Raw genomic sequence first — 12,780 nt, 5'->3', positions numbered from 1 at the left:
AGATTTTGGTGCACTGCACTATCTATGCATCTGCAATAAAAACAGGAATCACCACAAAGAGTGCCACTGTTGTCTCCCATGCAGATGACTCTCTCCTTGTTATCAAAGTTATTTTAGTTTGTCTTCACTGAGTGTGTAATGTTAAATTGCCTCTGATAATAATAGCTTAAGATAACAAAATGTCAGTCATAAATAATTAGCAAATTATTTATTTGCATCTTGTAGTCTATGTACTTTTCTGTACAAAAAACTTTGATGTCAAAAATGTAAACATAGAATCAAACAGTTGTTTGTTTTATGCTGATGATGCAATATTCCTAAACATATCTAATTTGAGCCTCCAGGATTCCCTAACTAAACTGAATAACATCTGTAATAAATTTGGAATGAAAATCAGCAATAAAAAAACCAAAATTATGATAATATGAAGAAATATACACAACTTTAGCTGCATTCTCAATGGAGAACATATAAACAAGTAAAATATTTTAACTATTTAGGCACAGTTTTCAGTGAAGATGGCAATATGGAAATAGACAACAGAATAAGCAAAGCTGATATGATGGGGGAGCCAGTCAATAAATTTATATGGAATAAGAGAGAAATTAGCCAAAACACTAAACTAGCCATATACAAGATAGTGTTCAAACCATTTTAAGTTATGGATCTGAGAGTTGGGTTAGAAATAAAGCATTTGATCAAAGATTAGAGAACACAGATATGAGAATTCTGAGAAAAATTAGGGACTTGAATAGATGGCATCAATAGCAGAGTTATATGAAAAATTAATATATTAAGAAAGAACTTGGCATTGTTATGTAACAATACCAAGCATGTCCTCATGACATTTCTTTAATTCTGCTAGTTCTTTCCACTTTTTTCTACCGACTCAGCTACTGGTTAGTCCAGTAGATGATTCATCACTGTTTGTTCTGATTCCCCAAAAAAAACAGAATGGACATTGCCTAGCTGAGATGACTCAGCTTGCATTTCATTTATGGTTTAATAGTTTATGCAAATATAGAATACAATTTGGTTAGCTCTCTTTCCTCCCTCCCTATGTGCACAAACTGAGGTGCCAAATTATAGATATACCAATATCTCAACAGGTAGGTGAAAAGTTGGTTAAGACCAAACTTTACCATGGGTAGATAGGAATATGATATGGGAGAGTGTAAAGGTAATGCTAAATGGAGGAGTGTAACAGTAAATAAAGTGAAGTAGAGATTATGTAGAGCCTGAATAGTTCAGCTGGTTTTGATAAACCCTCTAGCTGGAACGACCTGGGTTTAAATCCACCTAGAACACAAATAACCTTCATCAGAGGTTTTCAACTGAAAGTGAGTTAGCTGGTTTCATTCAGAGGTGGCAGGTATTTTCTCCCCAAAAAAACTTTGATTTCTCATCCTGCAAAACATACAAACTGGCCAGAATAACACACACACACACACACACACCACAATATACAGAGACTGGAGACTGTACAAGGATTGGGAATCATGATTAACCACCCTATTCCATTGGATCTGGTTTCAAATATCTGCATAATGTAGTGTGGTTTTATACATAAGTATAAAACAGGAAGAAAAGAGAAATCATGATGTATGAATATTTGAAAAGACTAACACTGCAGTCAAAGAATAATAGTTAACAGTTCAATTTTGCAAAGTGCCCTTTGGAATGAAAAAAATTACATGCTTTGTATTACACTGATAGGGCTGCAATACTAGAAACTAATGATGTTAGTGATTTAGGGATAAGGATAAATATGATTTGAATTTCAAGAAATATATAAAAATTAGGTAAAATAGCACAAAGGATAACTTGGATGTGGAATGTTTCTTTATGATTAAAGAAATTACTGTTTCTCTATAAGGCTTTGATACAACCACATGACAAAGATGATGACAGGTCTGTGAAATGCTCCTTGCAGATTGGAGATTTGTGTTACAAATTTGTTTAACAAGTGCAAAAGAGGGAATGTGGAAGAAACATTAAGTTACTAATGAGATTTAATATATGGATGCAGGAGAAAATTTTTAATACATAGCAGGAGCAGTTGATATTTTCAATGTTTCTGTCTATCTTCACTGTATTTGTCTTTTTAATGCTGACCTTCATACCATATCTATTACAACAGTTATTCAATTTAGTCAGAGAATCTTGCAGACTCATAGCAGATTTCTTTAGAAGTATAACATCATCAGCAGAAAGCAAAGAGCTGACATTAACATCTCTAATTTTGATATCAGGTTTAATACCACTTTCCTTCATAATGTGATCTATATAGATAATGAATACGAGAGTACATTGTTGTACTCTCTTATCCTGGTCTGACACCAGATTTAACATTAAACCATCTTCCTGTACTTCCTTCAATTCTAACTGCTGACTTACAACTCATATACAGACTAAGTATTGTTTGATATAATGTCCAATTAACACCATATAACTGTAGCGTTTGAAATAGCTTCTCTCTTGGCATCTTGTCATATGCCTTTTCCAGATCTACAAAACGTAAATACAGATCTTTGTTATATTCTCATGATTTCTCAACTATCTGTTGTAAAGTGAATATCTGATCCTGACAGCCTCCATTTGGCTTGAATCCAGCTTGTTCTTCACCAAGCTTCTCTTCCACAATCCTTCTCAACCGTTTCTCAAGCATACTTGCATATATCTTACCAGGAACAGTCAGTAATGAAATGCCTCTGTAATTCTCACATTCAGTTTTATTTCCCTTTTTATATATGGGTACTATGAGAGCTGTACTTCAATCATCATGATATTCGTCCCTCTGTTCAGGCCTTCTGAACTATGCAGTGAAGCCACTGTATGACTTTTATACCTCCATACTTGAGCATTTCTGGTCGAATATCATCTACACCTGCTGCCTTTCCACATTTCAGTCTTTTGATAGCTTTTTATACTTCAAGTATGGATGTGTATTCCTGAAAATGTCTGTTGAGTGTTTTTACTACTGTGCTGCCATCATTGTTTGTTTCATTTAGCAATATATCGAAGTAATTACTCCTTACAAGGATATCTCGATTCTCCAGTTTTCATGTCACCTTTATGATCTCTAATTCCTTTCAGAGCACTCTTTCTTCCATTTCTGAACTTCTTCAACAACCTCCAGAATATTTTGCCACCTTCTTGATATTTATTTTCTATGTTCTTGCCAAAGTCCTTCCAAGAGTTTTGTTTAGCCAGTTTTACAGTGTTTTAGCTTTCTTACATTTGTCTCTGTATTTTCTAAGAGTGCAAGCTGACTTGTTTGCCAGGTATTTTTGATATGCTTTCTTCTTTTCCTTCACTGCCTCTTTAACTTCCTGTGTCTGCCATGGAGTTCTGATTTTTCTATCCTTGCACACAACCTTACCACATGCCTTTCTGGCTGAATCGATCACTGTTTTCTTCAGGGCTTGCCACTGAATCTCCAAGGTTTGGTTGCTGTTCTCAAACTCTTTCATTTTTTTCTTCAATAATCTTTGTGTATTTCAGTTGACAGTTCATATCTGAGAGCTGCTCAACTTTTATTCACCTTAAAACTTTCTTACATGTCATTCTTTTCAATATGAAATTCAATTTTATCCTGCTCAAGACTAAATAGTGATCACTTCCAATTTCAAATCCTCTGTACACTCTGGTGTCCTGCACCAGGGAGAAAACATCACTATCAAATAACATAGTCAATGAGACTTTTCTTATTCCTTGCCTCTTCTCTCCATATGAATTTGTGCACATTTTTATGTTGGAACATGGTGTTAGTAACAACCAGTCCATGTCCTGAGAGAAATCCAACAGGTATTTGTCATTATTATTAACTTTGCTCTTTTCTCCAAATTTTCCCTTTTGTATGTCTGACAATCATTTCCTACTCTGCTATTTAGATCCCCAACAAGAACCAACTTTTCCTTTTTCATTGTGTCAGTTGCTTTCTCTGGAGCCTTAAAAAATTTCTCCACTTCTACCTTAGTAGAAACTTCCGTGGGGCCATAGGCACAAATAAGTCTCATTGTCCAGTTTCCCATTCTCATATTTGCTCACATCCCTCTACTTGAGACTACCTGCCATTGAAGAAGATTAGCCTCTTATTTAGTGTTGAATACTATGGCTACGCCTTATTTTCATTGATTGTCATTGCCTGAATATAACATTTTGTATTTATTGCTAAGAAAGATCTTACCAATTTTTGTCTTTTTGTTTCAGTCACCCCTATTATGTCGATCTGGTACTTATCCAATTCCTCAGCTAGCTCCATTTCTTTGACATTCAGGCTTCTTATGTTGATAGTATCGATCTTGAACTCTGGTGATGGAGAGTTCGGGTAAGTTTTAGGATTTGTTCCAGTAGTGACTTTTCGCTGTTTGCCCTGGTTCCCTGGTGAAAACAACAGAGGCCTTGTGTAACTGGGTGACACCCCCAGCTGGCTTGAATTCTGTCATGTTGTACCATCATTTGAAATTTTGGTTTAAGCCAATAAGAATACAATTTGGTCTGCTAAATCCCAAATTGCCAGCCCATCCTCGTCTGTTCAGTATCCAGCTAGCAGGGTGCAGGATGAGAAGGTGAGGATTATACATTAGGTCAGAAGCCCTGGTCGGTTCTCCACATTTCTTTGAAGGCTGTGTGGAGGTCTCCTCTCAGTTATATAGCTTTGACTCTTAAGCAGCCGGAAACAAAGATAGGATGTAGAATTTTTGCTTGGTGGAGATATATTGTTGGGGGTGGAGGAAATAAAAGATCTTGGAGTGATAGTGAATAAGGATCTGACATTTGGGGAACACATTGCCAAAATTATGAGGACAACACAAAGAATTTTGCGAAAGATGTGAAGGACACTAACTTGCGGAAGTAAGGAGATTCTTGTTCCATTGTATAAGGCTTTGATTAGGCCACACATGGACTACTATTATATTTTTACCCGGGTCTGCGCCATTGTTATATCTTATTGTTTCTTATTATCTTAGTTTCCTTTATTTCTATTTATTTATCTATATAGCTTTTAGTCATACAATCTCCTCTTTTATATACTTCTTTATGTGCGTCTAACTCAACTCTACCTAGGAATGATTCCTTTTCGGATACTGGCAAATTTATTTTTTATTGCTGCGCCACCAATATCCTATAACATGAGTTTTATTCAGGTTCAGGGAATATTCCTAGATTGATTGGCACTCACTCTAACACACACTAAATAGATATCGGTACTAATTCCAATCGTGGCCAATGATCTATCACTTAAACATATTCATCAAAATCCCTCCCGCTATGGTTCTAATTTTTATAAGTGGCAATTTGAATTCTCGAATTCAGGCACGAGTCAGGCATATGCAACAAAACATGTTTATTGGAACTAATGACAATTACAACAAAATTTGGATTAAAATACTAAGACTTCCAAATCTCTTACTAGGTTAATATCTCATGCCAAGCTAGTTACACAATGCTAAATTAATCAAATGCACTCAGATCACAATGCTAATCACACAAAGCAATAGAACTAAATGACAATATTACTCTAAATCAATTCTTATGCATGCTACTCTTAAAGACATTTTATACAACTTGTTACTATCTGGTAAAGGTCATCCACGAAATACAAATACACATATAATTTCAGTCACATGCAACTATATAGATTCATTCCTGACTTTTCTTTGTTCAACAGAATTTTGTGGTCTTAAATTATGAATTCTTATCAGAGTCCTCTATGGATTGTCCACACAACTTAATCTAACATTAATTTCTATCTCTTTCAAAACATATAGTAAAGGTCTTTACATTACCCAGTTCTTTCCGAAGGTCTGTTAACTGCCCTGTGTTGTTCGGGTCATCCTTTGATCGGTTGTTTCTGCACCTGGCTTATGGCTATGTCGTCCCTTCTACATTCTTCTGGACTCGAACTTATCACTGCCTCGACTGAGGGTTATCTCTGCTCCTTTGTTCTTGAATGGGGCATCCAGCGACAGGTACATTTTCTGCGTAAGCCGATGATTCGTGTGTGGCTCATCTTGGGATCTTGCTCGGCATACTCAGAAAGACTGCCTGCTGTCTAACATCATAGGACCCTGGCTCGTCCTTTCTCCGTCCACTGGTCAGGAATCCTTGAGGTGAAATCAGGAACAAAAAGTCTCGCAGTATGGCGCATATTGCCTTATATTCTCTCTCTTCTTTTTTGCACGACCCTTAATTTTTATGCCCTCAAGATGATCCTCAATTTCCTTACTGCCGTTAAGTGCTGTCTTCTAGGGAAGCGTGCTTGCATCATCTTCCGCGTATGCAGTACCTTGCGGCGTTATGGCCGACACATGCGTTTCAGACGCGACTTTTGCACTGATGCTCTTTACTGTCTGGTGATTCACGAAGTTCCAGACAGCTTAATAGGACAAAATTTAACTACTATTTCCCTTTTACAAAAATCATAATATCTGATAATTCTCCAGTTTAGTTTTCGAGTACAAATATTTCTGATACAATTCATATACTATTACACAATTTCCTATACAACAAATCAGAACTTTCTGCTGGTGAGCAGGTATTATCTAAGTTAGCTAGATTTCTCATGTTAGATTCTGAATGAATGATTTCTTAAAATTCGTCCATTCAGAATCTAACACTACTGTGCACAGATTTCCCCACCTGATTTTCAAAAGATGAAGAGATGTTGGAAAGGTCCAGAGGCAGCTGACTAAGGTAGTTTCTGATCTCTGGAATGTTGAATATGAGGAAAGATGCAATTTACAGAGTCTAGTAGAGGTGATATGATAGAGACCTACAAATTAGTAAGGGGTTGTTATAGGATCAATGTTGGAGAGGTTTTACAGAAAATGGTGGGGGATCAGGGAAGTGAGAAGCAGGTGTTTTGCATGCAGGATTGTAAATGCCTTGCCTAAAAGTGTTAAAAATGTGGTGTCTGCAGAGAATTTGATTATGTTTAAGGCATGGTATGATAAGCTGTGCATATGACAAAAGGATCTCCTAGATAAGTCTTTGACTCTATGGGGTCTTGGGATAATAATAATAATTTGCACAGTATCTATCATAGTTTGCTTTGAACTCATTCATAGTCATGCACCCACAGCTGACTCTGGCAACCTCTTCCACTGATTCACTACTCTTCAAGCAAAAAAACCTAGTTTTAACACCCTTGCTAATTACACTCATACTCAATTTCCATGGATGGCTCCTAGTTCTCCCACCACCTGACCTGCTCTGAAAAATTTCCTCTGAATTAATCTTGGAAAAACTCCCTCAGTAATTTGTATGTCTCAATCGTATCACCCCCCTTTTCTGCATATCAATCAGTTTCTGTAACCCACAAATCTTCAACCTACTCTCATAATGTTCATTCCACAAACTTGCTACAATCTTGGTCGCTCACCTCTGGATCCTCTCCACCTCCTCCTCATCAACATTAAAATACCCTGGTGCCCAGTTCTGCATGCAGTAGTCAAGATGGGGTCTTATCAAGGCTTGTTAAAGAGGAACAATAACCTGCTTGTCTCTGCTCATCAAAGTATTCTTCAGTAACCAAGTAATCTGATGGGATGCTTTAGCCTCCTTTGCTATGTGCCCCCCCCTAAACTTTAACTCCCTATCAACTAACACTCCGAAGTCTCTCTGGCTTTGTCAATTTCCTAGAGTAGAGTTCCACCAATGTGGTATACAGCTGATAATCTTTTCACCCCAAAATACATAACTTTACACTTTGCCATATTAAACTGACATCCATTCTCCTTTGCCCAGTCTGCCAATCTGTCCAAATCATCCTGCAAAATTTTGACATCATCTGTATTGACTATTGCTCTGCCCAACTTTGCATCATTGACAAATAAGTGAACAGTTCCTTTCAGATCCTTTCCTATATCGTTAATGCACAAATTAAACAGTAGCGGTCTGTTTCTGTTATGTTTCTATATGATCTCAAATTTAAGTGCTATGCATTTTGTGAAACATACCATCTACAACTGGTAACTGGAAGTAAAAGAAATCTTGGAATATGCAGAACAAGAAATCAGTATCTTTATGTTACTCCATTAAGCCTCCAATATAAACAAAGGAGAAAAGTTGACTTACAGATGACAGTGAAACTGATAATATATATCTATATATACCTGAAAAAGTAAATGCACAAAAAGAAAAACTTAGTTCTAAAAAGATTTAAAACTTGCAATATAAAAAAAATTGTTAAAAGGAGCACAACTAACTATTAATTATTATGGTGGACAGGGCCGTTTTTACACTTCCCGAGGCAAGCATCGCCCAAGGTGTTGGAATCTACAGGTCCCCTTCCCTCCCTCATTATGTGGAGTCCTTAAATTTGCCCTAATTTTTTGAGTCCCCCAGCCAGAGCCTCGTGTGCCTGTGCATAAGTATGGCCCTGATCATGGAAAGCAAATCAATACCAAGAATAGAATTAACAGTGAAAAAATAATTGAAAAAATAGTTAAATTATGGAGAGTCTGTTGGCATAACTGCTGGTGTTTAAACCAATATATAAACTGATAAAATAGAGAGTAATGTGTAATGCAGAGTAATATGTAATACAGGGTCTTTGATATTCCAAAGTTACATGAAGGTGCTACACCGAACATGAGCTAAAACCGAAAATTAACATTTAACGTCAAAGCAATGGCACTAGAATAATGCAAGTTAGTACAGTATGTTTATACCTTCATATTCATATTCCATGTGCTTTTCAAGTGACATAACTTACTTAACATTACTCCATATAGGATAATTTTGTTATTTTTTGACTTCTTTCCTACATTATCTTAGTAATCTGGAAAAAAAAAAAAAAAAAAAAAAAAACTAACAGAAGGGTTGCTTTTTGTAATCACTTACACTTTTATTAGCAGGAAGAGGATTTCCAATATCGCAGACTAATTCATTTACTCCTGTCAGGTCAGGCTGAGCACCACTACAACTTAGAGGAAAATCCTAAAAAAAAAAAATTACAAGAATATATTTTAAAATAGTAAACACTCGATTCTAATCAACCATGTGATAGCTCATGCTCAGAGGATATACAATTCATTAAGTTTGTAATTAATTTATTGAATCATAAGGTTTTTTGTGTTATGTCCATAAACCATGTTTGATCTAGAAGAATGTTTTGCATGGAAGAAATTGAGAGATTCCCAAGAAAGCCATCTATTTCTGCCTCATAATTCAGCACCATGTGAAAATACCAGAAAGTGTTCCATTGGATACGGATCTTCTACAGTCTGCTATAGGAACTTAATGGAGCAAGTTCATAAAATGTTTATTTAATAAGACTCCAAAGTTCAGCAGAGTTTCATTTTCCATATCTTTTAGGAGTTAACATAAAAGTAATGGTTGCACAACAAATGCAAACCCAGTGATAAATGCTGGATTAATGAGACAAGAGATGTACATCTGAACTGAGCTGCAGAGTAAGTCAATCTTAGCTATATTGCATGGAGCATACAGGTAGCCATGTGATCTCAGTCTTGAAGAATGTTTCCTACAACTTGGAAAGAGGATGATAGTCATGATTCATACATTGTAGAAAACTCATAGAGTACACTAACACCTAGGAAATAAGAATTAATATATATAAACTATTATACTCAATTTTTTACTAAAATAAAGAGCCAAAAGGTTTCAATTCAGCAATGCAAAATTATATAAATTAAGTGGATATTAAATCCAACATAATTTCAGAGCTGAATACAGAAGCTATAAAAATTTTGTATTTCAAAGTTGACAGAGAGCTTGCGGGTATACACTCGCCATCATACTAGGAGTTGCCCTAGCCAAACCTAATAGAAAGCACGCACGCCGAAGCGCCCGTATACTCACCACTATTGGTCTATTTTAGTAAGGTTTCATTTTAGTAAGTAAGTAAATTTTACTTACTAAAATGGATAAATAGTAGGCGAATATACAGGCGCTTCAGCTTGCGTGCTTGCTATTAGGTTTGGCTAGGGCAACTCCTAGTATGGCGGCGAGTGTGTTCCCGCAAGCTCTCTGGTCAACTTTCAAATACGAAACTTTTATAGTTTCTGTATTCGGCTCTGAAATTATGTTGGAATTAATATCCAGTTAATTTATATAATATTACACTCAGTATTTCAGTCAATGTTTTCAAGTATATAGAAACTCAAGTTTATAATTAAGTAACTAATAAACTGATTAAGTAATTATAATTAAGCAACTAAATTCTCTTCTATTGAAAGTTTATTTTTCACTTGGTTAGACTATAATAAATTTAGTTTTAATCCTTTATCCAAGTGTGAGCAAGTTAGCTTGGTCCACCTTTGCTACGAGTTGCCCGGTGTTGTACTACCTTACCCCAGTCCTGAAGATATTTTCAGGTGCAAACTTTGTTTGCTCACACTTGGATAAAGGATTAAACTAAATTTATTATTGAAATTCTCTTCCTTAACTGTAAGATGTATCTGCCTGCTAAGTGTAAAAAATGGTAATAAGCAGAAGAAAATTTTGATTTGAATATTACTCTTAAAAAAAAAAAAAATAGTAAATCAGCTTAAATCTAGATTTCAAAATTAGTTTAAAAGCCATATTTATAGTGTTTAGGATGATAGACATATTCATGAATAAGGTTCTTTTATCTCTCTCTACTCAACTCTGCAATTTAACCTCAAGCTCTCCCTCATAACAAGCATTTCAGAGACATAATATTGCCTTCACTCTTGTCCAGAATTTCCATATTAATGAAAACCAGACAACTGAACAGAGCATAATAGTCTATGCATAGCCAAACCTAATCCCTAGCATGTCAGTGTTTTGGAATAATTGCAACATGCCCTTCAAACTTCAATCTACTATCAACAGTTACCTAATCCCAAATTTCATCCACATCCTGAAGAATAGTTCCACAAACACAGTATATAGCTCTGCAATCTAGAGTGCAACACGTTGCACTTATATTAAAATTCAATCTCCCTCATTTCACTAAATTCCCTGAAGCCTGTTGGCTCTTTATATTTAAGTAACTAAATTCCTATTTAAACCAGGCAAACTATGCAAGGCACTGCTTTGAAAAGCCAAGGTCACTCAGCCCACCAAGAAGATCATGGCAACAACCTTTTGGGTTGCTGAGGAATTCTCTTGATTTACTTCAAGAAAAGGAATACCACTATGAATGCAGAATATTATGCTTCACTCCTGCACAAAGTGCATGACATCATAAAGGAGAAGAGACAAGGAATGCTGAGTCATTGTCTTCACCTGCTTCATGACAATGCTCCATTCATAAGGCTATTGTTGCAAAGGCTACAGTAAAGGACTGTGGTTTCCAGGAGATTGAACACCCAACCTACAGCTCAGATTTAGCACCCAGTGACTACTATCTCTTCTCAAAACTGAAGAATGACCTTCAAGGAAGAAAATTTGCAGATGACAATGAGGTGAGAGATGCAGTTTTAGGCCATTTTGCAGACAAAAGTACAGACTATTTTTTCAAGGGCACAGAAATGTTAATTTAAGGATGTGAAAAGTGTGTTGAAGTAAAGTGAGATTATGTTGAAAAGTGACACAGTTGTTTTCTTTCTATCACTCCTAAAAGTTAGTCAAGCCAGAAACTTATAGCACCACCCTCGTACTATTGGTCACTGTCCTTTTTCTAGGACACTTTCTTCCACATATAACTTGCTGGATATTGTCAATCTCCACCAAGGGAATGTCAATCTTGAGAATTTCAAGGATTCATTTAAAGGTTTCAAGGATAGTCAACTGGATTCATTCAAAATGTAAAGACTTATAATTATTTAGGAATAAGGATTATAGAAGATGGAACTTTCGAAAAATTCCAAGTTATAGAAAAATTTCCAAAACTGTTGTTCCAACAGTTATGGATATAAAATCAAGAATAGCTAAGGCAAAATAAGAATTTTGGAATAATAAGTTACTAATGATCTCTGGAATAAATAGACTAAACATTGAATTATGGATGTGAGAAGTGGACATACACAAAATCTATAATCAAGAAATTGCAGGCTTCTAAGATGTGGCGCTATAGGAGAGAGCACTGAAAATTTATTGGAACAAGAAAAAAACTAATGAAGAAGTATTGAAGTTAATGGGAACCAAAAGAGCATTAATGAAGACCTTATAAAGAGTAAGTGCAAGATGGCAGGACACATTAAGAGGATCAGAACTGGATCAATCTCATACTATCCTTTCTCTTTATCATGCTTCTGACTCTTGTAGCTTGCATTTAATATTCCTCATGCAATTGATCCATGTTCACTATTATATATCTTCTCCAGAATTTATTTTCCAATTCCCACAGCTCATTACCCACACTACTAATTATTATTACCCAAGATCTCATGGAGTCAAAGACTCATCTGGGAGGTCCTTTTATCACACACACAGCTCATCATACCGTGCTTTGAACACATTCAAACTCCCTGCAGACACCACACTCTCAGGCAAGGCATTCCAATCATTTACAACACTGTACGAAAAAAACCTGCGTCTCACTCCCCTACTCACACCTTCTTTATATAGTTTCCAGGGATGACCTCTGGTTCTCCTCCGATCTCCCACTATTTTCTGTTGAACTTCTCCAGCATTGATCCTATAACAACCCCTTACCAACTTGCAGGTCTCTATCATATCTCCCCTGTTCCTCCTGTCCACCAGACTCTGCAAATTGCATCTCCTCAATCTTTCCTCATACTCGACATTCCAGAGGTCAGAAACTACCTTAGTCAGTTGCCTTTAGACCCTTTCCAACATCTCTTCATCCTTCTGAAAACTAGATGACCAAATCTGGGCACA

At 36.0% G+C, this 12,780-nt stretch overlaps 1 protein-coding gene across 3 annotated transcripts in view; it reads right to left on the bottom strand.

Annotated features, from left to right (window-relative positions):
• The window catches only part of LOC150100462 (integrin alpha-PS2-like), a 511,813-nt gene that overhangs the window by 150,005 nt on the left and 349,028 nt on the right, over positions 1–12,780 (bottom strand). For all 3 annotated transcript variants that reach the window (XR_016549302.1, XM_090403279.1, XM_090403280.1), the window contains exon 21: positions 8,851–8,946. Coding sequence is in view for 2 of the 3 variants with exons in the window: in XM_090403279.1 (XP_090259405.1) it covers positions 8,851–8,946 (96 nt within the window). In the remaining variant the exon portion in view is untranslated. The remainder of the gene's footprint in view (positions 1–8,850; positions 8,947–12,780) is intronic.

This window comes from Typopeltis vanoorti, chromosome 13, assembly GCF_054136105.1.
Source record: "Typopeltis vanoorti isolate ZY-2024b chromosome 13, IOZ_Tvanoo_1.0, whole genome shotgun sequence".
NCBI lineage: Eukaryota > Metazoa > Arthropoda > Arachnida > Uropygi > Thelyphonidae > Typopeltis > Typopeltis vanoorti.
Note: the sequence above shows the minus strand (reverse complement) of the source record. Positions and strands in the feature narration are given on the sequence as shown.